This window comes from Ochotona curzoniae, unplaced genomic scaffold (assembly GCF_017591425.1).
Source record: "Ochotona curzoniae isolate NIBS_2020 unplaced genomic scaffold, NIBS_Ocur_1.0 contig_1328, whole genome shotgun sequence".
Lineage (NCBI taxonomy): Eukaryota > Metazoa > Chordata > Mammalia > Lagomorpha > Ochotonidae > Ochotona > Ochotona curzoniae.
The window spans coordinates 295,703-322,419 of NW_024465041.1; the positions used below are offsets into that span (position 1 = coordinate 295,703).

The 26,717-nt window shown below is 42.8% G+C and overlaps 1 protein-coding gene and 2 pseudogenes across 1 annotated transcript; 2 read left to right on the top strand and 1 right to left on the bottom strand.

The window, feature by feature from the left end:
- Positions 1 to 284: 284 nt before the first annotated feature.
- LOC121146488 lies at positions 285 to 1,214 on the bottom strand (annotated as a pseudogene).
- Positions 1,215 to 1,540: 326 nt separating this feature from the next.
- Positions 1,541 to 17,615, top strand: LOC121146493 (annotated as a pseudogene).
- A 422-nt stretch (positions 17,616 to 18,037) lies between these two features.
- On the top strand, positions 18,038 to 18,973 carry LOC121146500 (olfactory receptor 7A10-like). The gene has a single exon (XM_040965950.1). The coding sequence runs from the start codon at positions 18,038 to 18,040 to the stop codon at positions 18,971 to 18,973; it is 936 nt and encodes a 311-aa protein (XP_040821884.1).
- The last annotated feature ends 7,744 nt before the right edge of the window (positions 18,974 to 26,717 follow it).

Genomic DNA, 26,717 nt, shown 5'->3' on the forward strand with positions numbered 1-26,717 from the left:
TTTGGATTTGTGAAACAATGTTAACAATAAAGATGGGAAAAAGGAAAAATCAGAAAGAACGTGTTGACATATTAGATAACAAACATTGCAAAGCAATGGGGAAGTCATTTGCAGTATATCCAGAGGAATTAATAATAATAATAATAATAATAATAATAGAAACAAAGCAGTGAGAAGACTAAGCAAGCTCTGCTTCCTCCTCTGATAAATTCAGCATGATGTCTAACATTGAGGCTTGAGGCATGAAGTCATTGACACTGCTCATCCCAACGCAGTTGGTTTAACTATATTTTATGGAACAACAGTCTTTTCAGAGCCCTCTTCATGTCTGTGTTCCTCAGGGTGTAGATGAAGGGGTTCAGCATGGGGGTGACCACAGTGTACATCACTGAGGCTGCTGCAGTTGATGCTGAATGTGGAGCAGCGCTGGTACTGAAGTACACTCCTAGGCAGGTGCCATAAAACAGGGAGATAGTCAAGAGGTGAGAGGCACAGGTGGAAAAGGCTTTATGTTTTCCCTGAGCTGATGAGATGGCACAGACAGAAGAGACAATCTTAGAGTAAGAGTATAGGATCCCAGACAGTGGACACCCTGCCACCAGCACAGTTACAGATACATTATGAGGTCTTTGACAAAGGTGTCTGAACAGTCTTTGTGGACCACCTGAATCAACTCACAGAAAAAGTGAGGGATTTCTAGGTGTGTGCAGAAGCTCAGTCTCAGCACCACCAAGCTCAGCAGAAGGCCATTCAGGACACCAATGACCCAGGACACCAGATCCAGCTTCACACTGAGCCAGGGGGTTCATGATGACTGTGCAGTGCAGGGGGTGACTGATGGCCACAAACCGGTCATAGGCCATCACGGTCAGGAGAAAGTCATCCAGGCCTCCAAATATCATAAAGAAGAACATCTGTGTGATGCAGCCTGCATAGCTGATGGCTTGGCTTTGCATCTGGATGTTCACCAGCATGTTGAGGATGGTGGTGACAGTGAAGCCGACATCTGCTAATGACAGGTTGGTGAGGAAGAAGTACATGAGCATATGGAGGTTGGTGTCAGAGAGGATGGCCAGGACAATGAGCAAGTTCTCACTTGCAATGATGAGGTACATGGAGAGGAACAGCCCAAAAATGAGATGCCGCAGTGCTGTGTCCTCTGAGAATCCCAGGAGAAGGAATTGTGAAAGCTGAGTTTGGTTATTCAGTTTCATGTGGTGCAGAACATTTTCAGGAAGATGTACTTGAACCTGAAGCATACATATACATATACAAAGAGAATGTAAACAACACAGTGCAAATCCAAAATTAATGTTCAGAAAGTAGCTCCCACATTTGGAGATGGTTCAGATCCCATTTTGCTCCTTCCCAGTGGGATCACTTACCAAGAATTCCTTCCCACTCTCAGGCCTTTCCTAAAGCATCAAATACTTTTCAAATTTAATGAGATATTCTTTGAGATCTTAGAAATTTTGATTCATCAGTGTTTACCAACTCACTATAGATTTTCCAAGGAAATGCATGGACAGGTAAGCAGGAGATGAAGCGAAGTATAATATGTGGCTTTGTGTATGTTAAGAGATACTGGGATGCAATTCTGCTTATTACAGATAAAATGATCTTTAATCTGATCATACCACTGGAGGCAGAAGTGCGTCACTGTGAGTAAATGGTTCAATCAGCTATATAAGAGGACTCAGAAAACATGCCAAATAAGAACAATTCAATCTGGAGCAGGTTAGAAATACATGTAAAAGTGACTTATTAAGACTCAGTGTGCAGAACCAAATTTTTGTAGATTCTAATTGCAGTGGATTTGCAACTCAGGATGAGTTTGTGATTTGACAACAGAAAAATACAAGCTTTCACGAGTTCTCTTAAATTTTACTAAGAAGGTACATCAAAATGTCTTAAAATGCAGCTAACAGATTCACTCATTTTTATGTATGCATTTTGCAAAATAGAGAGTTCTCAAATTTTTGATTACCTCTTACAAGTATGGATTAAAATACTTTTGCACCAAATATTTTGGACCATAACAAACTTACCTTTTAAATACAATTTTCTTCTGCACTAAAGAACACTCCAAGTACATATCAAAGAACTTCATGGCAGAATAAATAAGCTGTCAAAAAAATGGCCAATCTTTGTACATAAAAAGACAATAAAGACAGGAATAAATCTTTCTCACCTGACAGCACCAGGAAAGTATGAAACTGCAGGAGAAATGCAAGAGACTGGAAAGCCTTGCGTGTATCCAACTCACAGATGATGCAATATCTATCAGGCAGGTGTCTTTGATAGAGCCATTCTTTCTGCCATTCATTCTTCATTAACACTGAGTCATCTGAGAATGCAGTGTGAGAGCAGAAAGAAGGCTGTTAGATGTGTGCATTCCAGCAGCTGCTCCTATCAGGATTTCCATGCAGACATTTCCCCCTGCCTGGTGCTTTCCTTTCAGTGCAGGAACAGTCAGTGATAAAGCAAACGAGGAGGGTTGTGACTCAGTGTTTAGAGGCTGTTCCAGGGCTATGGGGTTGTTATTTCCCCTCCTCTAGTTAATTTTGAATGAGAAACAACCAATCTCTCTCATACTGGATAACTAAATAGACCTCACTGCAGCACATGTCCCTACACAAAGAAACTTGCTTCTCTGTTCCCCCAGAACTCCAAATGATGCAGTTAGCTCCATGTACTCTAGGCAATTTAAACTTGTCATTATCTCTCAGAGATGATCTTTTTTTGCCCTCATTTCTTCATTAGCACTGACCATTGCCTTAGGAGATCCAATATTTTTTGCCCCTTGATAATTACTGATATTTGTACTCAGTAGTTAAGTACACGAGTCAACAACACAGAACTGTCTGGTGTGTTAGCTCTTCTCCTGGGTGACTCTTGAGAATGCACTTTTTTTTTTAAAGATTTATTTTTATTATTTTTTCATTGGAAAGGCAGATATACAGAGAGGAGAGACAGAGAGGAAGATCTTCCGTCCGATGATTCACTCCCCAAGAGAGCACAACGGGCCGATACTATGCCGATCCGAAGCCAGGAGCCTCTTCCGGGTCTCCCAAGCGGGTGCAGGTTCCCAAAGCTTTGGGCAGTCCTTGACTGCCTTCCCAGGCCACAGGCAGGGAGCTGGAAGGGAGGCGGGGCTGCCGGGATTAGAACCGGCGCCCATATGGGATCCCGGGCGTGCAAGGCGAGGACCTTTAACCACTTGCGCCACCGCGCCGGGCCCACTTTGTGTCCATAGCCTGGGACCACTCCTGCAGTGTCTGCCAGGGTCACCTGCATGGGAGCAGTAGATGTTGGATGCTGGAGACTGAAGCTTGGTCCCAGATACAGCAGAAGGAGGGAAGCTCTGGTCCCTGAGAAAGTCTCGAGACTCCAAACACAAAAACCATGCTGCTTCTCCCAAGGCAACAAGCAGACTGCTTCTAGCCCAAGGTTGCACAGTCGGGCGGGTCACAGTAGAGGAGCTACTTACAGCTCCTGGCACCTGCTCATTAGGCAGCTCCCTGACCTCTAAGCACCTGCTGGCTCCGAGGGTCTTTTTCTGTAACAGAACGTTGTTTTCTTGCAGGTGTTTCCCAAGGTATCATGATGGACTCAGATGAATCCTCTTTCTGTTTCTCCTGTTCTGGGACAATCGCAAATAGCTGCCATTTATAGTTCCTCACTTTAAACTGCTTTGCTCAGTGAGACAAGCCAGTTCCCCTAAGACAATTATCACGTGTGTCCCATAATATGTCATAGTTAACACTGAACACAAAAATTATGTAGGAATGGAAAGAGCATCTTGAGATTTGGTTATTGTTTCTACCCCTGGGGAATTGTGATTTCTCTTTTTACTTGTTGAATATGATGGTTAGTTGTATGCTAAACCTGTGGCTACTGGTAAATTCTGATACTCTCCAATTACCTTATTTTAAAATATTAAATTTATTTTTATTTTAAATCATTTTATGAAAAATTACGTGATGCTCTTATTATCCCCTGAGAAGTGTATTACCTCAGATATCTAACCACATGAATTCCACATATGCTTACTTGATGGGCTTATTTGTGTTACTGCTTAACAAGTAGCTTGCACTGAAATATGAGAGGGAGAATATAAATGGATCAGTGATTAAATAAAATGTCATTTTGAACATTTGATCAACTAGTTTCAAAAAGTGTAACCATTCCTCCTGGATTTCCTCAATTAAGTATTACATTGCTGGATTTCCTTTTTTCTTTTTTGTTTTTAACTAAACAAATGGCATATAAAAACTTGACTCTCAGAAAAGTTAAATTTATTTTGGTCCCTAATGTAACTCATACCATGCAGAAGGTCAAACAGAAATCAAAGAATATTGGTACACACCCAACAGTGTTCAAATTCCAATGTTGTAGAAATCTTTGCCTTCTGTTTTATATTTGTTACCGTAAGTTTTCTATTTTTGTTCCTGTGTTGGTTTTATTTTGTGACTTTTCATTTAAGGGAAATCACAATAGCTGTGTATTAGAGACTATCATACTGAGATATGAAGCTGCAATGCAACATTCATCTTTACTTCCAAATGAAAGATGGACTCCCAATGGAACTGTTAAATGTGTCTTGAAAATAAGATGCTGGTGCTAAATATAAAAATGAAAATAGATACAAGACAGTTGAATAGTACCCTGTAACCATTTTAAACATTTGAAAGCATGACAGACACAAGGAGAGAGTGAGTGCCTCCATTCACTCCGATACCCATGTCTGGCCAGGCTGAAACCAGGAGAATGGGACTCCAACTGGGTTTCCCATGTGAAGAGCAGGGATCTAAGCACCAAGGTCAGCTTCTGTTACTTTTCCAAGAGCCAGGAAAATCCATTTGGGTCTCCTTTGTGGAGGGCAGAGATCTGAGTACTGGGGTTACCTTCTGCTGCTGTCCCTGGAGTCAGGAATTCCATCTGCGTCTCCTATGGAGGCAAGCTGTGGGGTCAGCTTCTGCTACTTTCACAGGTGCATCCCCAGAGCTGCATCTGCAGCAGAGCAGCTGGGACATAAACTGCAGCTGTCGTAAGGGATGCTAGCCTTGTCAGAGGTGTTTAGCTTATTACAAACACCACCGTTCAGGTCTCTGACTCTTGTTATCCTCTTTCATGGTATGTGCAGTGTGGACCCACTCTATGTTTCTGCAGATGGAGAGACACCTGTGCCAGAACTTATGACACATTTCAAACTTTGCTATCTAAATTGTAACACTCTTTTGCTATGGAAATAATATTGTCTTGAATACTCTACCTTAGTCTCCTAATTTTATGTTCATTGTTATGAACCCCACATGACGTGAGATAATATCCCTGATGTAAAGAAAGAATATTATATATGCATGGTATTTTTACTTATGAAGAAAATATATATTTGAAAATTTGTTAAATCTCAAAATATTTTTAAATTAATAATTTTAAATAAACAAAATTTAAGGAATTAATAAATGCACATACTATCTAAATGATACTTATTATTCAAGACAATCAATTATGACATTGAATCAGCTCTATGCCAGAATATTCCATGTCATATATTTTGTGATCAGATAAATCACTGATTTATAATTCTGTGTTTAACTGTTTCTATGCAATTCATGTAGGAGACTTTCTTTTGTTTAAAACATTTTTGGAGAATCATAATGATTTAATTTCTTCTCATTTTCGCCATTTCCTTACTTCAAATCTGTTTCTACGTCATATAGTTCTGTTCCCTGAACCATGTCATAATTGATAGAGAAATAAAACAAGTAAGGCAACTACTCATTTAGACCTTGCATGAAAAAAGGAAAGACATCCCACACAATAAGATGCCAGACTCTATGCTTGGTATATGCTTGCAATGAAAGAACCTCAACTGAACTTAGAACTGTGGCAATGTAGCAAGGTGGAGGAATCCAACATGGCGGGAGGAATGGGAGAGGAGGAGAGGGAATCCCAGTGCCTAAAAACCTGTGTCACATAATGCAGTGTAACAAAAAATAAATAAAATGAAATTAAAAAAAAAAAGAAATGCCTGTGACGTAATGTCTCGAGGGACATCCCATGGAGAATGTTGTTTCATGAAATAACACCAAGAAATGGCTACTTCTGTAAATATGTGTGCATGACAGACTGTGTGTAGATTGGGCAAAGAGGAGAACTAGGATAATAGAGTGCTCAATGAGGTTATGAGACAAGAAAGAGACTAGGAATAATGGAATAATAAATATGAAGTACTTCAAAGAGAAAATGAGGGCCTTCCCTCAGCAGCCGTCAGACCTCATAGAAACCAACTGTCAAATAATATGCAACAGACATGGGAAAATAATCCTGGTTGACACAAAAACCCAAGCCAAATTGTGGTGTTCTTCGTGTGCTGACTTTGGTGAATGGCTGGTTTATTCTCTTTGTTCATTTGTTCATGCAGTAGCATTCAATCTGCATGTTTCTCAATGCCTTGAGGATATCATCACTTTGTTCTATTAGACTCTATTAGACTATTTCTCTTTATTTTTTTCAAGCTGGATATCAAGAAGATATAATTGGACCAGGCAAGTTGCCAAGATCAGTGAAAGTTCTAATGATCTCCCTGAGGAGCTCCCTGATCTTGTCAGATCCCCCTTGGGAGCACTTCTATTTATTAGGGATTTTAAAAAATTTCTTCCATGCTAGGTAAGCTAATGGACATATAGAAATGTAGCCAGCAGGGGAGTCACAAGCTGAAGTTATGGGTAACATCCCCACTCCATAGGGACGGTTAGTGTGACTGTGACAGCCTCACAGAGCTCCTCTCCAGTGATGTGATGGAATGGATAGAGCATTCGGGCCACATGAAGAAGGGGACCTTGGTGTTCACCATGTGCGTCACTGGGGCTTGAAGGAGATGGTAGAAATACAGAAGGAAGAGATAGTGCCAATTTCTGCTAACTTTCTGACATTCCCACATGCCCAGTGTGTGCATTCATATTATTGTGTGTATGTGTACATCTATGGAGGTGGTTAGTGGTGACAGTAACAGAAAATGGGCACCTAGGCACATCATACCATCTCCAGCTTGCACCAGTTCAAGGTCATTATTATTGACTTTCTCATACTGAAAAACCTAAACTGTGCTTTGAATGCTAACTGTTTCACAAGGTTGTGATTTTTCTTGCTTGTGGGCAGTTTGCACTGAGCCATGGATCCCATGGGGCTGTGCAATCCCCAGCTACCAATACAAGCTGCTAAAACACAGTTTTCAGATCTTCTGCCTTTTCAGCATATTGTTGACATCATGATACTTTTAGGTTCAGATGGGCATATTGTAAATCAAGAGCACCTGTGTCCTCAAAAGTCACACATAATACAGTAGCCAGAACACAGAAGCAGAGGTGGACATAGAGCAGTGTCCTTTCCACTTCAACAAAGGTCTTTGTAACTTATCAGAAAAAGATCAAATGCAGTGACACTGGATAGAAGGACTTCCTCCATCTTGAAGTGTCAGGGGGATGAGCCTACCTCCTGCCTTAATATTCTCTGATCCATGCCATCGTTTCCCTAATACTTATTCCTGCTGTGAAAGTCTTCCACAGTTGTCTTAATCACCTGAAATGAGCTCCTTCACAGGTCAGCTGTCTGGCCTGTGTCTCTTGCCAGACACACCATTTTCAAGACAATATTGTGCACCTGCTTTATGTTCCTTGAGATCTTAACCTTTGTTCAAATGACACATTTTTTGCTGGGTTTTTCTCATCTGAGACATGAGTAGTACAATCTTATCAATCTCCCATGCCTTAAAAGTTGTTGCTTTCCTCCAAGGATACATCAGCTTGATGTGATGTATTGCATGATTTCTCTTTGCTTACATTCTGTCTTCAGGATTAAGGATGTTTGTTTGGGTCACAGGTTCGCTCACACATTGTTGAAATGGTGCCGGGAACATGATGAGTGGTCAATATTCATTCTCAAGTGCATGAGTGAATCTCATAGCTGCAAGTGCACAGTCTCACAAGGAAGTGAGACTTCAGCCCGGCGGCATGGCATAATGGCTAAAGTCCTCACCTTGAACGCTCCGGGATCCCATATGGGCATCGGTGTAATCCAAGCAGCCCCACTTCCCATCCAGCTCCCTGCTTGTGGCCTGGGAAAGCAGTCAGGTACAGCCCAATGCTTTAGGACCCTGCACCTGCATGGGAGACGTGGAACAGGTTTCTGGTTCCTGGCTTCGGATCAGTGCAGCACCGGCTGTTGCGGTCAGTTTGGGAATGAATCATCGGACGGAAGATCTTCCTCTCTGTCTCTCCTCCTCTTTGTGTATCTGACTTTGTAATAAAAATAAATAAACCTTAAAAAACAAGGAAGTGAGACTCATCAGAGAGAAATTCTTCATCAGAAGGAGTAGAGGAATTCTGTAGAGACCCATTTATAAAAATGATGATGTTTCTGCAGGGCACCCAGCACTCACCTCTGTCCTGTTTTTCTCCAATAGGTAATCACATTGTCAACATTGAACCAATGAACCATACATGGGTTGCAGAATTCATTCTCCTGGGATGTTCAGAGGATCCAGCACTGCAGCTTCTCATCTTTGGACTTTTCCTCTCCATGTACATGGTCACTGTAAGTGGGAACCTGCTCATTGTCCTGGCCATCCTTTCTGGCACCCACTTCCACATTCCCATGTACTCCTTCCTCGCCAACCTTTCCTTGGTGGACATCTGCTTTCCTGCCACCACCATCCCCAAGATGCTGGTGAACCTCCAGATGCAGAGCAGATCCTTCAGCTATGCAGGCTGCATCCTATAGATATTCTTCTTCATAATTGTTGTATTGCCAGACAACTTTCTTCTGACTGTAATGGACATGACCAGTTTGTGTCCATCTTTGATTGCCTGAACTACACAGTCATCATGAATCTCTGGCTCTGCATGCAACTTGCTCTGTTGTTCTGTGTCATCAGTGTCCTTTAAGCCTTATTACACAGCCTACTGATGCTGAGGCTGAGCTTCTGCACATACCTGGAAATCCCTCACTTTTTCTGTTAACTGAGTCAGGTAATCCACAATGCCTGCTCTGACACCTTTCTCAATGACCTTGTAATGTACTTTGCAGCTGTGCTGCTGGGAGGAGTTCCCCTGGCAGAGAACCTGTACTCCTACTCCAAGATCGTCTCCTCCATCCATGCCGTCTCGTCAGCTCAGCGCAAGTATAAAACCCTTTCCACCTGTGCCTCTCACCTCTCTGTTGTTTCCTTATTTTTATGGCACAGGTTTAGGTGTGTACACTAGTTCTTCTCTTATCCATAATTCACATTCCACTGCCATGGCCTCAGTGATGTACATGGTGGTCACTCCCATGCTGAACCCCTTCATCTACAGCCTGAGAAATGGAGACAAGAAGAAGGCTCTGAAAAGACTTTCGCTCCATAAACTCTATTGGAACCCTGGCATTGGGGCTGGCCAGTGTTGGTTACTTCATGTCTCAAGCCTCAGGGTAAAATACTGTGATTCGTTTATAAGAGGAAGAAGCAGTGTTTGCTTGTTCTGTTCAATGTCTTGCTTTTATTATTATTATTATTATTAAAATAATAATAATATTATTATTAATTCATCTGTGTACACTGCAAATACATTGCACTGTGTGTTATGTCTGGTAGTTCAACAAATTTTCTGATTTCTTCTTTTTCCCACCTTTATTTTTCCAAAAATAAAAGGAACTCAGAAATTTCATGGAGAAATCTATGTTCATGAGATGATAGTCTATGTGCTAAAAACTTTAAATTCATGTGTGTTTTTACGGTGCCTATACTACCTTTTGCAATTAATTCCTTTACTTTTTTTAAATCCTATTTTAACGACCACACAATTTTTTTTTTTTTTTGTGAGCTGGCCTTTTTCAGTATGAATAACGAGCTCCAATTCACCAAATTTATTGTAAAAAGATAGGATTTCATTCTTTGGGTGTCTGGGTGGTATTCCATTGCATATGTATGCCACATGCATTGTCAGTGGTAATCTTAATTAGCATAACTCTTACACATGCTGGTTGAGCTGCATGAGGTTAACTGTGTAGAACTGAAAATTTCACGTATCTCATGGTACAATTTCTTATCATAGGACATCATATGATACTATTTAATGTTTTCTTTCTTATCTCACTAGTTTATTTTTTAGATAACATACGCTTAAGAAGCATTACTGTAAAAGCTTTAGATATTCTATTCCAGCTGTTATGGGGTGGAAGCGAGATTAAGGGGGCTTTGTTAAGCAAGCTTGGTGATAACAGAAGATGCTAAAATAACAGATCACAAATCCAATCAAAGCACTATACAGGGACCATGCTCAGGGGATTACCTGTCTTGGATCAGCCAAGAGTCAAGGTGCCAGAGTAATAAACACCTGACCAGAAAGAGAGAGTGAGCCCCGACTTCATGGGCCTTTTAAATGGGCTGGTGAGGGGAGTGGTTACACAACAATGCAATACCATCCACTCTCAATTGATAGGTATTCGCTCCTGCCCACCTGTGACTCACTTAAGTGTTGTGAGTTAAGGAGTTAATTGGCGCTCATTGGGATGGGCAGGAACAGGAACTGGGCTTGTAGCTAAAAAAGACTAATTGGACTCATCTGCATACAACATCCAAATTAGGATGTGGGGGAAAGAGAATACAAGGAGAAGTGAAGGAGCAATCAGTGGCTGCACTCCATAACATTGCCACATCGAAAAGTCACATATTTCTTGCTTTTCCTTATATGTGATAGCTAATATAGAATACACACAAATAAACCACGACATATAGGAATGAAACTGGTATCTTGTGACTTGATTATTTTATTAACCCTTGCCAATATGCCTTTACCACAGTAGTCTTTCTGCTTTTTTCTAATCATTAAGATTGTGGTTAAAAACTTGGAATTACATTATTGTAAGAAATTATATTAAAAATGAAGGAAGGGGAGAGGATGCAAGGAAGATGTCTTATTTCTTAGAAATAACCACCAGATAACCTACTCCTGGGGCTCATGGAACCAACACCCACTATGCAAGCAAGCCAAGGACCCAAACAGATGACCCAGACCTATTGGCACCTCCCCACCCCCAGGGCACAGGACCCTGGCACCCACCATGCAGGAAGGACAAAGCGTCAGACTAGGAGACCCAGAACCCACTAGATACCCTGTTCCTGAAGCTCACGGATCCGACACCTACCACGCATATGGATCAATGACCCAGACCCGGCAACCCAAACCCTACCATATCCCACACCCAGGGCTGATAGACCTGGTATCCACCACACAGGTAGACCAAGAACCCTAGCCAGGTGACCCAGGTATGCTTGATACTACAATCCTGGATTTCCTAGACCTGGCAACAGCCACACAGGTAGTCCAAGAACCTGGGACAGATGACTTGAACGTGCCTGATCCCCCAACCCGGGTTTCATGGACCCAGCACCCACCACATTGGCAGAACAAGGATGCAGGCCAGGGGACTTGAACACACAACCCTCCAAAATTTTAGAATAAATTTTAAAGAATTCACAATAACATCTCATCCGCTGTTAAACTCATGTAATTCAATGTTGCTCTCTTTGGTGCTGGGAAAGGAATTTGGGGAAAGGCCCTGTTCCTCATTGGAGTTTTGAGAATTCTTTCTGCTCATGGAAGGACATATGTTATCAGAAACCTGTCCTTGTTGTACTTCTTCCCCTGAGGCTGCTGGAATGTGAGATACTGTCAGATTATGGCATTTGAAAAGCTTTCATAAGACACTCAGCAGTATTTAATAACACTTAAAATATCCATACATAAGATCCAATGAATGTTCATGATAATGCAAGTTCCATGGGACAAGGAAATTTAATTATATCAGTGACATACATTTCCAAATAACCAAGATAATGTTGTGATATATCAGATTTCCAGAAAGTCCATGCTGTTTCTGAGACCCGTATAAGAACCGTCATGAAAATGTGACTCAACAGATTCAGCTTATGTTTGCAATGGCATAATCCCATATAGAAAAAACTGTCTAATCCCAGATGTTCCACTTCTGATCGACTCCTGGATAATTCATCTGGGTATGCTGCAGATGTGTGTGGATTCCTGTCACCCATCTTGTTGACCAGGATTAAGCTCCTGGCTTCAAGACCCAGCCCTGGCTATTATGAACCATGGGAGGGAGCCAGCTGAAGGAAGATCTCTCCATCCCGTTCACTCTCTTTGTCTTTTAAACAATCTTTAAAAATATGATACAAAGAAAGTAAAGCATTGCTTCTTTGACAGTGCTTTTCTTTTACATTGACAGCTAAATGAAATTAGTACTCATCTTTCATTTTTAGATTCATTTCAGAAGCACTTTTGTGCACCTTAATATCAATTCAATATTTTTATTAAAGATTTATTTTTATTATTTTTTATTGGAAAGGCAGATATACAGAAAGGAGAGACACAGAGCAAGATCTTCAGTCTGATGATTCACTCCCCAAGTGAGCGCAACGGCTGGTGCCATGCCGATCCGAAGCCAGGAGCCTCTTCCGGGTCTCCCACGCGGATGCAGGGTCCTGGGCCGTCCTCGACTGCTTTCTCGAGCCACAGGCAGGGAGCTGGAAGGGAAACGGGGCTGCCGGGATAGAACCGGCGCCCATATGGGATCCTGGGCGTGCAAGGCGAGGACTTAACCACTTGCACCACTGCACTGGGCCCTCAATTCAATATTTTTGTAAATTACCTGGGCCCTGCATGGCAGCTTAGTGGCTAAATTCCTCAACTTACATCCCATGTGAGTGCCGGTTCTATACATGGCAGGCCCTAGTTGCCATCCAGGTCCCTGATTGTGGCCTGGGTAAGCAGTTGAGGATGGTCCAAAGCTTTGGGACCCTGCACCTGTGTGGATACAATGAATGGTATCTTAGCTCCTGGCTTCAGATTGTCACAGCTCCAGCAGTTATGGCTACTTTGGAAGTGAATCAATAGAAAGAAGATCTTTTTCTCTGTTTCTCCTCCTCTCTAAAAATTTGACTTTGCAATAAGATAATGAATAAATGCTAAAAAATATATTAGTTTCCTTTATCAAAAAATGTCAAAAGGTTTAAAATACAGGTGGCCAAACTTTGAGGAAAATGCGTATACCTTAAAAAAGAAGCATAAAAACACATAGAAAAAAAGACACACAACTACCCATAGATTTAAAAAAAAAATTTTTTTTTTACCACAGTTACCTTGCCTGTGCTATTTTTTTTTTTTATTTTAACAGTGAGACAGAAAAAAAGTTGGACAGACAGAGTGAACGAGAGAGAGAGGAAAAGAGAGATCTCTTATTCTCTATGTGGTCATAATAGCTGAAACGACACCAGGTCAAAGCTCATGGATGGCAGAGGACCAAACTTGGGAGCCATCTTCCACCACATTCTCAGGCACATGACAACGACAATGGGCATGACAATGAGCACAACTGCCTGGGCTGTAATGTCCCTACGTAAATATTACAGTGCTGGGAGAAAAGCAACTAGTAGCTGGTGGGCATTCTGGGCCTGGTTGATGCCAAATCTGTGCTAACTATACTACCATGCCAGCATATGTATTTATTCCTTTTTTGTTTAAATGATAAATGGAGAAGCTGGGGAACTCCACTTGGGACATGTTCTTAGTCCCCAGAAAGTTAGTTGCAGTTTGCCTGGGGAAGAGAGTTACATACACATTGGAGCATGAGTGATTGAGGGCATGTTGGACAGGGAAGAATGACTTCTGGGGTTGTAAAACAACTTGGCCACTGTACCAGCAGGAAGACTATTAAAATGGAATGGTTTCAACAGGAAAAACCAGAGGGTATATCCAACTCAGGCCAAGGCATCTGCCCACATGGGAGAGCTGCACTGGACTTCATAGCAACAACTGCTGCTTGCTGGTGCATAAAAGTCTAGTGACAGTGGACATACCTGGATGGCCTAGGCCACAGTAGATCTTTGTGAGTGTCAGAACAGGTATGGGCCACATGTGGAGGGACCACAGAAACCACCAGAACGCAGAAGAACTGGATTTGGGTGTGGAATCACTAGGTGATTATGGGCTCACCTCTTTGGGAGCACAGCACCTGCTGCTTTACATGGAGAGCTGGGGATGGAAAAGGCCAAGACAGGATGGACCACAAGCTCATCTGACAAAAACCCACCTGACACTCACGGGAGCTGGGGTATGAGGAGACAAATTGGGACCAGCACATGCAAGGGACAGGACTAAGAACAGATCATGTCAAGCAGGGCCACAGCCACCACTGGCACATGTGAAATCCAGGGCTTGGAACAGGCCTGGTAGCACATCATAGGGAGCTCCCCTATAAGTCTGCATCAGAATTGGAGCATTGGAATTGGAGCTAGAGGCAGGTCAGGATAGGCCAATCTGCAGCACACATCAGCATTTGTTTGGGTTATTCCTAATCACATGCCGGCACACAGGAGAGCCTGGAGAGATGTGTACTCTGCCAAGCTGAATGGAGTCCATGGATGTGCCAGGTTCAGTTCGGATGAAGCACCTGCCAACGTACACAAGACCCAGGAAATTGTAATGGCCCTAGTAGCAAAACTCTGGGGACATCTTTGCTGGGCTAAAGCTCACACTAGTGAGTGTGAGGGTCAGGATTGTGTGAAGAACATGCTGGGCAAGGCCACAGCACCCACAAGCATGCACCTGGGCTGGTCTGGGGAAGGTCTGTCTGGGATAGGATCCAGCACCCACTAATGCTTGCAGGAGCCATCCTCTGAGGACATATTCAACATCCCACGCTGGCACACAAGAGCTGGCTACCATGACTCCTATGACATCCACTACTCAGGCATCAGCCACTGAGTACACACAGTCCCATCACCTTGTACTCCAGGGTTAGAGTCCTGTAATCTAGTTGGGGAGCCCTCCAAGAAACCTCACCCAGGGTGAGGTTTAAGTCTTATGTACATTAGCCAGGACAGGGTCAATTTAGTCTATCACCTGTAGCAACCAATGGACACAGTGGTGCCCAACCACAATTCCATGTCACCTAATAGTTACTGTGACCCAAGCGAGAGGTACATCCTGGCAGGGAAGTGTCCACAGTTTCCCTTACCAGGCATGTTCCCAGCACCAGATCCTGCACCTACCAGGGTCTTCTACAATCCTGTCTGACATGACTCACACCTAATCCTGGCACTCGCCACCTCGGCTGTGGCCTAGCTCAGCTGGTCTGCACCCTTGAAGGCTATTGTGTTTGCCAGTGAGTATGGTAGCCAGCCCAGCCAGTCTCACACCCTAGCTGCCCAACCTCCAGTCCCAGCTTTCACTCATCCATGGAAACAACAGCCAGCCAGGAAGTCTCCAAAGTTACCCTGCCATGGGTACTCTTAAGCTCATGTCTAATTGTGTCAGCAGGTGATCTAACCCTGTCTGAGATGGTCCAATTGAATAGTGTTATTTACTTTTATTTACTTTTATTTTTAACATATATTTGTCTCTTTAAATTAATTATTCTAAACAGAGATTTGAAAAATATTTTCATTTATTTGCGTTTATGAGAACTAATATGTGTGAACATTGTATTTGCATTTCCTTAAGTATTGTCATATGCAAGTATTGAGAAACATAACTAATTGTTTCTGAAATATTTAATAAATTATTGTAAGCTAGGTCATAAAATATTAACTACAATATATTACTCACAGGCTTAGCAAACAACTAACCACCATATTCAACAAGTAAAAATTCGAGAAGTCACAGTTTCCCAGGAGTAGAAACAACAATCAAATCTCAGGATTCGCTTTCCATTTCTACATTATTTTTGTATTCAGCATTAATTACATCTTACTAGGAAAAAGGCATGATGATTGTTTTAGGGGAACTGGCTTGTCTCACTAAGCAAAATATTTTAAGGTGAGAAACTAAATGTCAGCTATTTGTGATTGTCGCAGGGCGGGATGAAGATAGAGAGGATTCACCTGAGTCCATCATGGTCTCTTGGGAAACACCTGCAAGGAAACAGCGTTCTGTCATGGCCAGAGTCCCTCAGGGCCAGCAGGTGCTTAGAGGTCAGAGAGCTGTCCAATACGCAGGTACCAGGAGCTGTAAGTAGCTCCTCTGCTGTGTTCCCTCAGACTGTGCAACCTTGGGCTAGAAGCAGCCCGTCTATGGCATTTGGGTTCCTGAAACTGGCTCAGGGACCAGTGCTTCCCTCCTCTCCTCTGCTGTGTCTGGGACGGAGCTTCAGTCTGCAGCATCCACCATCCAGGGAGGAATTTGGGCGTCTATACAGCCACCTTCTTCCCGCAGTTCTCATGCAGGTGAGCTTGGCAGTCATGACAAGAGGGGTCCCAGGTTGTGGGCACAGACAGCCTTCCTTGGGATTAAGCAAGAACTGAACTAACCTAACTAACACCTCCCGGAAGATATGGAGTTCTTTTGTATTTAACTAATGAATGCATTTGTTTGTGATTTTCGAAATGCAGGAAAATTTGCCTTTCCTAGGACAATAGTCATTAAAGGTACTGAAAAGAAATTATGGAAAGATTAATTATAATAGACAATGGGAGGCATTAGTTACCTAGGGTACCTATAGCCAACTTTGCAGCATTTGGAGATCTGGGGCAGTAGAGAAGGAGTTTTCCATGTGGAGGGACACGTGTGAAGTCGTATCACTTTTCCAGGGCAAGGGACCTTGGTGATTTACCACTTGAAACTGATTAAATACAAGGTTATCGAAACTCCTGGCCCTGGAATAACTTCTGTAGACTGGAACATCATCTTACACATTTGGGTTGTGAATTAAGAGGGGGTTTAACAGACTATCCTAATATTGACAGGAAAGGTCCAGCAGAAAGTAAAAGCTTGTATGGAAAACCTGATGGTAGCAGTTACTTGAACACTCATATTGGCAGGGTCTTCTGTCTTCTCTCACAGACTGCTCTCACATGATTTAATGTTAATGTACAGTAAGAAGAACTCTTTCAAAGACACCTGCATCAGAGTTATTACATCACGTGTTTGTTGGATATACACAATTGTTTCCAGCCACTGGTTTTTTCTCCTCACTTTCAGTGCTTTCTTGGTGTGCTACCAGGTGAGAGAGTTTTATTTCTCTCTTTATTGTCTTCTTAACCTACAAATTTGGCCATTGTCAACACTTTATTTTCTGCCATAGAGTCCTTTGATGCCTACTTAAGTATACTTCAGCGCTATGAAAAATATATTATGAAAGTAAGTTGTCATGTTGCAAAATGACACAAAAATATCCTAATCCATACTTAGGAGAGGTGATCAAAATTTGGAGAACTCTCCCTTTTGCAAAGCCATGCATAAAAAGAATACATCTGTTAGATGCATTTCCCCATTTATTTTGATGGACCTTTTTCGTAAGTTAAGAGGACATGTAAAAGCTTATATTTTTTTCTCTTGTCAAAAATCATAAACACATCCTGGTTTCAAACCAAACTATTATTAATTCTACAAAAATTTGGTGCTGCAAGCTGAGTCTTAATTAGTCAGTTATATATATTTTTATGTATATACACAGGTATAAAACTTATATAAATATATGTATTACAACCTGCTTCAAGTTAAGCTCTTCTTATCATTTAGCGTGCTTTGTGATTCCTTTTTGTTTAGCGTGATTGAGTCATTTACTCAATTCGTAACCTCTGATTTCAGTTGCACCATGTGGTTGAAGATCATTTCATCTTTCATAAGCAGAGTTGAAACCCATTCAGTTAAGATCCTTGGAACCCCACATCTTCCTATGGTCTAGTTCATATATGTAATTGGAAATTCAATGGTGAGTTGATAACCACTGAGGAAAAGATGTTTCTCCACTGGTTAAAAAATATCACATTATATGTGAGAAGTATTTGAGGTTTTGGGGAAGGATTGAGTGTGAGTCTGAATTCTAATTCAGTGATCCCACTGTGAAGGAACAAAACAGACCTGAGCCATCTCGAAATGTATGAGGTATAGTCTGACATTTTGAATTTCAGCTCTGTTGGTTAAGTCTATTGTGAATGAATATGAGTCTAGTTAAACTACTTCTTCCTGATAGTGACATGCACTACATGGAGCTGAGAAATCAAACTCCATTTGCAGAATTCCTTCTCCTGGGATTCTCAGAGGACCCAACCCTCCATCCTTTCATCTTTGGACTGTTCCTCTCCATGTACCTGGTCACTGTAAGTGGGAACCTGCTCATCGTCCTGGCCATCCTCTCAGACACCCACCTGCACACACCCATGTACTTCTTCCTATCCAACCTGTCCTTGGTGGACATCTGCTTCACCTCTACCACTGTCCCCAAGATGCTGGTGAACATCCAGATGCAAAGCCAAGCCATCAGCTATGCAGGCTGCATCACACAGATGTTCTTCTTCATCATTTTTGCAGTTCTGGATGACTTTCTTCTGGGCGTGATGGCTTATGACCGGTTTGTGGCCATCTGTCACCCCCTGCACTATATAGTCATCATGACCCCCTGGCTCTGTGTGCAGCTGGTTCTGTTGTGCTGGGTCATTGGTGTCCTGCATGCCTTGTTTAACAGCTTACTGGTGCTGAGACTGAGCTTCTGCACACACCTGGAAATCCCTCACTTTTTCTGTGAGATAAATCAGGTGGTCCATTCTGCTTGCTCTGACACCTTTCTCAATGACATCATGATGTATTTTGCAGCTGTGCTGCTGGCAGGAGGTCCCCTGGCTCTGATTCTGTACTCCTACTCTATGATAGTCTCCTCCATCCGAGCCATGTCGTCAACTCAAGGCAAGTATAAAGCCTTTTCCACCTGTAGCTCTCACCTCTTGAGCATCTCTCTATTTTATGGAACAAGCATAGGTGTGTACCTCAGTGCCAATGCTGCCCCAAGTTCAGCCTCAACTGCAACAGCCTCAGTGATGTACACAGTGGTGACCCCCATGCTCAACCCCTTCATCTACAGCCTGAGGAACACAGAGATGAAGAGGGCTCTGAAAAGACTGTTGTTCCATAAATGATAGTGGAACCCACGGTGTTGGTGTTGGTGTCCTGACAGTGATTTCATGCCTCAAGCCTCAATGTTAGACATCATGATGAATTTATCAGAGGAGGAAGCAGAGCTTGCTTAGTCTGTTCACTGTATTTTTTTTTATTACTTTTTAATCATTAACTGTTCTGTGCACAAGGCAAATGAATGATCACTTCATTCATTGTGTGTTATCTCTGCTAGCACATAATTTCTTTCTGATATTTCTTATTTTCCCATCTTTCATGTCAACGATGTTTCAGAAATGCAAAAGGATACATAAATTTCATGGAGAAATGGAGGTGATTTAGGAGGCAGGTGTATGTGCTAAACATTGAATCCCATGTGTATTTTTTACAGTGCATATACTGCTTTTACATTTCATTATTTTATTGTTTATTATTATTTTTTAACTACCATTTAAAGTTGCCTTTTGTACAACTGGCCTATTTCAGTTTTTCGAATGTTTTCAGTTGCACTAGATTTTTTGCAAAAAGGTAAGATTTCATTATTTTAGTTGCTGGTTGGTAATCTATTTTATATGTGTAGCAGATATCTGTCGATGGAATGTTAATTAGCAAAACAATTACACATGCTCCTGAATTGTTCAACATGAAGTATGCAGAACTGAAATGTCCACATTTCTCATGATATGATTTCTTGTGGAATAACATGATGTGACACTATTCCTTGCTCTCCTTCTTAGCTGTCAGTTTAGTTTTTAGATTAGAATGATTCTAGTATTGTGCTTGCATGTTCTAATCAGTCCAGCTAAAAAATGTACATTTTGCACTTTTTTATATGTGATGGTAATATACAACACCCACAAAAAGCCACAATGTGTAAGAATGAAATTACGACCAGTTCACTGCACATGCTGTCAGACAAGGGAACCACAGCTGTATGGCTGATCCAATGGCAGTTTTTGGGGGGTCATTTTTCTGGATCACTCTTCCCTCTGTGGTACATGAGGGCTGAGCTTCTCTTGAGCAGGACTAGACATGGCCACAGCTCCCACTGGTTTGCCCACCATAGAGGGCAGAACAAATTGATCAACTATCCCAGCGAAACTTAACAGCAAATTTCTGGGCCAAAGGAGACTCAGAGGCAATCAAGCTCAGAAAGATTTCCTCATTCTTGGAGAGGAAATGCAAGCAGCATCTCAGAAGTATCAAACACAAATGAACAGAACCCTCAGAAAATGCTCCACAATGGGGACCCTGGGATGACACTGATTGACAGTTCCACAATTCTCAGGGTAATGTGGCAGCTGGGAGGCTGGGCGTGGTGTCTCCTCATATCCATCTCCTCCATCTACAGGGAGAGGAAGAAGAAACGGTCTAAACAAGGGTTGCATCCACTACTCTAATCTTCAACTCTTCTCACCCTGATCAACTATAAACACATCAATAATAAAATAAAAAAAAATTGAAACTGGCATTTGGTGATTTGCTGATTTTTTTTTAAAGATTTATTTTTATTATTTTTTTATTGGAAAGGCGGATATACAGAGAGGAGAGACAGAGAGGAAGATCTTCCGTCCGATGATTCACTCCCCAAGTGAGCCGCAACGGCCGATACTATGCTGATCCGAAGCCAGGAGCCTCTTCCGGGTCTCCCACGCGGGTGCAGGGTCCCAAAGCTTTGGGCTGTCCTCGACTGCTTTCCCGGGCCACAGGCAGGGAGCTGGAAGGGAAGCGGGGCTGCAGGGATTAGAACCGGCGCCCATATGGGATCCCGGGCGTGCAAGGCGAGGACCTTAACCACTTGCGCCACCGCGCCGGGCCCTGCTGATTTTTTTAATCAGGAAATTATCCTGCTTGGTTATATTTGTATATATTGCTGTAGAGCAGTAGTCTTTCTGCATTTTTCTTGTCATTGTGGCTATGATTATATAGTTGAAATTACATTACTGATAAAAATTAAAGAAAAAAGGAAGGGGGTATTGAGGCAGGAATATATAGCAGATTTCTTAGATTTTTATTTATGAAATACATGACACCTGTTCTGTTTATAGCCCTAATTTTTAATAATTAATTTTATTTTACTTGATGTAAACCTGGTTGATAAAAGGGGGGTAGGACAAGCATTAGGGAAAAGTGGGTGTGACCTTTGCTTTTGAATTTTCTATTTCTCTTTCTGTTTCAGAGGGTGGGGATATAATGGAACAAGCCATACCCAGGCTCCCAACCACCCCTGTACCCAGGGTTGGGCAAACACCACCCAGTACCAACACAGGTCCCATTGTGAAACACACTCTGAGTCTTGAGCAGGTGGTATTGACCGTTCTGAGATGTTGACCATCTCACCAATCCAAGTACGATGGAGGTTTTTCAGTGTCCTTTAGCTGGCATAGTCACCTCAGAGTCTCCATTCGCTCAGATATATACTGGCATCATTTGGCTGCATCAGTTATCCAATTTGTTCTGTTTTCCTTCCCCTGGCTTAGTACAGATGCTCCCTGCAGTGCTCAGTGAGCTGTAATATCTTCCATGTGGATCTGGGCCAATGTCCGCTACTCTGTCTTTTTTGCTATGGAGGATGAGTTCTTACAGATAGGCCAAAGGCCCAAGCCAGTTGGTCCAAGACACACCACACCAACACCCACATAGCTCAGAGAACTGGCAACCAGAATGCAGGTGGGCCAAGAACCCATGCAAGGTGAGTTGAACCACTTGGCCCCCACAAACCCACTGCCTAGAGACCCAGCAACCACCTTGTAGGCAGGCCAAGAACCCAGGCCAGGTGACAAGAACCCCACTGGCTTCCCCACCGCTAAACCTAGAGAAAAATATCCACCAGGTAGGCAGGCAAAGAACTCAGGCCAGGTGACCCAAACCCTTCTGGAACCCCCTGCCACAACACACACGTCAGAGATCAAGGATCTGATAGCCATTATGCAGGCAGACCTAGAACCCCTGCCAGATCCCAAACTCCCAGGATTCATGGAACCAGCACCCACTGTGCAGACAGGGTAAACCTGGAGCAGATGACCCAGATCCACTGGTACCCCATGGACGAGGCACCTACCATGCAGGAAGGACAAAGCATCAGACTTGGAGACCCAGGTTTCACTGGATTCCCTGCTCCTGGAGCTCACAGATACAACATCCACCACAGAGCTGGGCCAAGGACCCAGAACAGGCAAAACAAACACTACCATATCCAACACACCCAAGGCTGATGGACCCGCACCAGCCACACAGTAGGCCAAGAACCTGAGCCAGGTGACCCAGTTCTGCTTGGAACCCTATTCCCACTTTTCACAGATTTGGCAAGTACTGCACAGTTAGGTAAAGAAACTGAGCCAGGTGACCTGAACCCCACCTGATCCCCCAACCTGGCTTTTGCCCAGCACCCGCCACTCATGTAATTCAATATTGTTCTCCTTGGTACTGGGATAGAAATTTTGGGTAAAGCTCTGTTTCTTCCTTGGAGCTTTAAGTAATCTTCCTACTCATAGTAGGGCCATACATTACTAGAAACCTGTCCTTGGGCCCAGCACTATAGCTTTGCAGCTGAAGTCTTCAAATTGATCGCACCAGGATCCCATATGGGCCCTGCTTCCCATCCAGTTCCCTGCTTGTGACCTGGGAAAGCCATAGAGGACATCCAAAACCTTTGGGACCCTGTACCCATCTGGGAGACCTGGAAGAGCATTCTGGCTCCTGGCTTCGGATCATCACAGCTCCAGCCATTGTGGCCGCTTTGGGATGAATCAACAGGCAGAATATCTGTCTCTCCTCCTATCTGTATATCTGACCTTGCAATATAAAATAAATAAATCTTTAAAAAATATATTAGTTTTCTTTATCAAAAATGTTAAAAGTTTTAAAATATAGGTGGCCACTCTTTAAAAATAATTTGTGTGCCTAAAAAAGAAGCATACACACAGACACACACAAGTCCACATAGATTTTCAAAATATTTTTTTACCAGGGTTAACTTTCCTGCATTAAATGTTTTTCTGTTTTTTATTTAGATTAAGGTAGAAAAGAGTTAGAGTGAATGAAAGAGACAGATTTGATGTTCCCTAATCTTCATAACAGCTGAAATGAGAGCAGGTCAAAGCACATGGATAGCAGATGCCCAAACATACAAGCCATCTCCCACCACTTTCTCAGGCTCATTACAGGGACAATGGGTCAGATGTGGAGCTCAACTGCCTAGGCTACCTGGTCCCAAGCAATTATTACGATGCTTAGAGAAAAGCAGCTAGTAGCTGGTGGGCATTCTGGGCCTGGTTATGCGAAATCTGTGTTAACTAGAACACTATGTTAGCAGAGTTGATTATTCATTTTTATTCATTTTTTTCTCTTTTTAAAATGATAAGTAGAGAAGCTGGAGAACTCCAGGATGGGACATGGCCGAAGTCCAGCTCCAGCCGAGTTTGGAGCTCGGGAAGGGTGCATGGAGCCTGCGGTAAAGAAAGACACAGACACAGACACTTGATGCATTCTCACAACAGCTCAAGAAAAAGCTGTCCTTTTTTATTTTCTCAAAACCCCTCTCAAGCTTCTATACAAGCAACTGATTGTTCTATTTTTTTTACTTCAAGACTAGAGGGGCATGTACAGACGTCTGCACTTCAAGGCTAAGCAGGTGCCCCTAAAGATAATTCTACAAAATACTGTATTCATATTCTTCAAAGGAAGCTATTGTTTATTCTTCAACAGTAGCCATGGAGCAACAGCCAGGACTCCAAGGCCAAGGCACATGTGATTACCTGCTAATCAGTAGTACATTCCCACCACATTTCTACTTCCACATTTTACTCATCATTTAATGGGAAGATAAGTTACAAGGGAAAAACCTAAAATCTAAAACAGAAACTTCAAATGTTAAATCTCCCTACAACTATAGACTCCTACAACCCCATAAAAATAAAGCAATAATCAAAAGCATTTTCTTTAATAAAAGCATCCTTAATTCCTCTAGCTAAAAATTATAAAAGCGGCTAAAACAGTTGCATTTTCTATGCTCCAAAAAATTGCAAAGACAGGCTAGCCTTTGAGATAACAATAAATATATTTATTGCCATAGCAGTTTCAGCTCTCATTCCCATCACTTCCATTACTTTGTAAAATTCTTATTAAGCCATTTCCCAGAAGGCATGTTATATATCTGGGCCCAATTTCAGGGCAATGGGTAGATACAGAATAAGGTGTCCAGAAATGGCATGGGTTTAATTGTATTTCTGTGCGCAGTTAAAGGCCACTCACCAAGACATTATCAATAACATTAACTCTCAAGCTCACGTTGGTGGCAAAAGCCATCCCATAGGGGCAAACAATGCCTCAATAGATTACAGAATTCTTAGTGGGGTGCTTGAGTGTCCATGCAACCAGGGGGTGAGACTGCGACAAGGTGGTCAAAGAGAAATCCAGTGGGCCCTGCCAAACAGCTGGAACCTCCCCTGGGCCCTGCCAAGCAGGGGAGCTGTTTTCTTCACACCTTCGTGCCATCCACACCTACTGCACAGACCCCAGCAGGACATGTCACTGTGGTCCCCAGGCAGTTTGGTTGCAGTTTGCCTGGGGAAGAAAGCCTGTGGGACATATTGGAGAGGGAGTGGCTGAGGGCATGTTGGACAGGGAAAGAATGACTTCTGGGGTCTTCCAATGACTGGGCCACTCTACCATCAAGAAGACAGGTAAGGAGAAATGGTTTAATCAAAAACAAAACAAAACAAAACAAAAAAACAGAGGGCATATCTGAGTCAGACCAAAGAACCAGCCCAGGTGCAATACCTGTAGTGGACTAAAGTAGCAACAGCTGCTACATGCTGGTGTGTAAAAAGACTGGTGATAGTGGGCATACCTGGCTGGGTTAGACCACAGTAGATCTCCATGAGCAGGGATGGGCCACATTTGGAGGGAGCACAGCAACCACCAGGATGCAAAAGAACTGGATTTAGAGGTAGATTCTCTAGAAGATTATGGGCTCACCCTTGTAGGATCACAGCACCTGCTGGATTACATGGAGAACTGCAGGTGGTGATAAGTCAGGCCAGGCTGGACCAGAAACTTATCTTTCCAGAATCCACCTGACACTCAAGTGATCTCGGGCTATGAGGAGAACAAGTGGGACCAGCACATGAAAAGGCCAGGACTGAGGGCAGATGATGCCAAACAGGGCCACTGCCCCAAACGCCATGTGTGAGATCTGGGGCTGTGATCAGGCCTGGCAACAGAACTTGGGGAATTCCCATATAAGGATTCAGTTGCTCCTGGGGATTAGAAAAGTCATGGCTGGTTGTGGGTTAGGCCAGGGAAGTCTGCCTAACAAAACAGCGTTTGTTTCGTCCAAGTCTGAGCACATGCTGACGCACAAGAGAGCATGGACAAGATGTACGCTGTGCCCAGCTGGGCTGGGCTAAATTACCCACAAGCAAGAACAGAGACTGTGTGCACAGGCAGGTGGTGTTAAAACACTGTCAACATGCACAAGACCTGGGGCTTGCTGTATACCCACTATTGAAACTCTTGGACTCTCTTCCCGGGTTGTAACTCCCACTAGTTAGTGTTTGATGCAGGGTTATGTGTGGATAGGTTGGGCAAGCTACAGCACCTGTCAGCATCCATGTGGGCTGGTCTGGACACAGGCCAGTCTGGATTAGGCCCAGCTACCACTGGTGCTTGAAGGAGCCAACCTCTGATGACACACTCAGGATCCCGTGTTGACCCAGATGAGCTGCCTGTCATGACTCCTATGATGTCCCCTACTCAAGCATAAACAACTGAGGAGAAACAGTCCCAACACATGCACTCTAGGTTTTGACTCCAGTGATCCACTTGGAGAGGCTCCAAAATATTTCACCTGTGGTGACCTCAGACTTGACTCTTGTGTGCACTGGCCAAGTCAGAGATAGCATAAATCCATTACTTGTACTAGGTAATGGAGATTCTGGTACCCCAATCCTAATTCTCACATAGACTGATAGATGGTATGGCCCTTTTTAAGTATCACCTAATAGGGAAGTGTCTACAGTTCCCCTGCCAGGCGTTTCCCTGCACCAGATCTTGTACCTGCCAAGGGCTGCTGCAATTTGTCCTGACATGGCTAACATCTTGTTCTGGCAGTTGTTAACTGGGCTGTGGCTTAGCTCAGCTGGTCTGCACCCATTAAGGCTCTCGCATTTGCCAGCCTGGCCAGTCCCACTCATGACTGCCCAACTCCTAGTCCCAGCTATTGTGCTTACCAGTGGATGCAATAGCCAGCAAGGTAAGTTTCCCTACCAGGCATTTGCATCTCCATAAAGAGCTGTCAGAAATAAGTACTGAGAAAACATTATATCATTATAATCATATCTAATCTAATCTAATCATTATGTCTCTAATGATTTTGAACTATATCACAAATTATTGTAAGTTAGGATTAAAAAATATTAACGGCAACATAGCAGTCACAGACTTAGCACAGCACTAACCATCATAGTCAACAAGTGAAAAATTAGAGAAATCACACAATCATGGGAGTAGAAACAACCATCAAATCTCAAAACGCTCTTTCCACTTCTACATTATTTTGCATTCAGCATTAATCACAACATACTAGGGTAAACACATAATAATTGTCTTTGGGAACTGCCCTGTGTTACTAAACAAAACATTTTGAAGTGATATACTGAAGGGCAGCTATTTGCATTTGCTGCAGAGTAGCAGAAACAGAAAGAGGATTCACCTGAGTCCATCATGATCTCTTGGGAAACACCTGCTTTCTGTCATGGTCAGAGT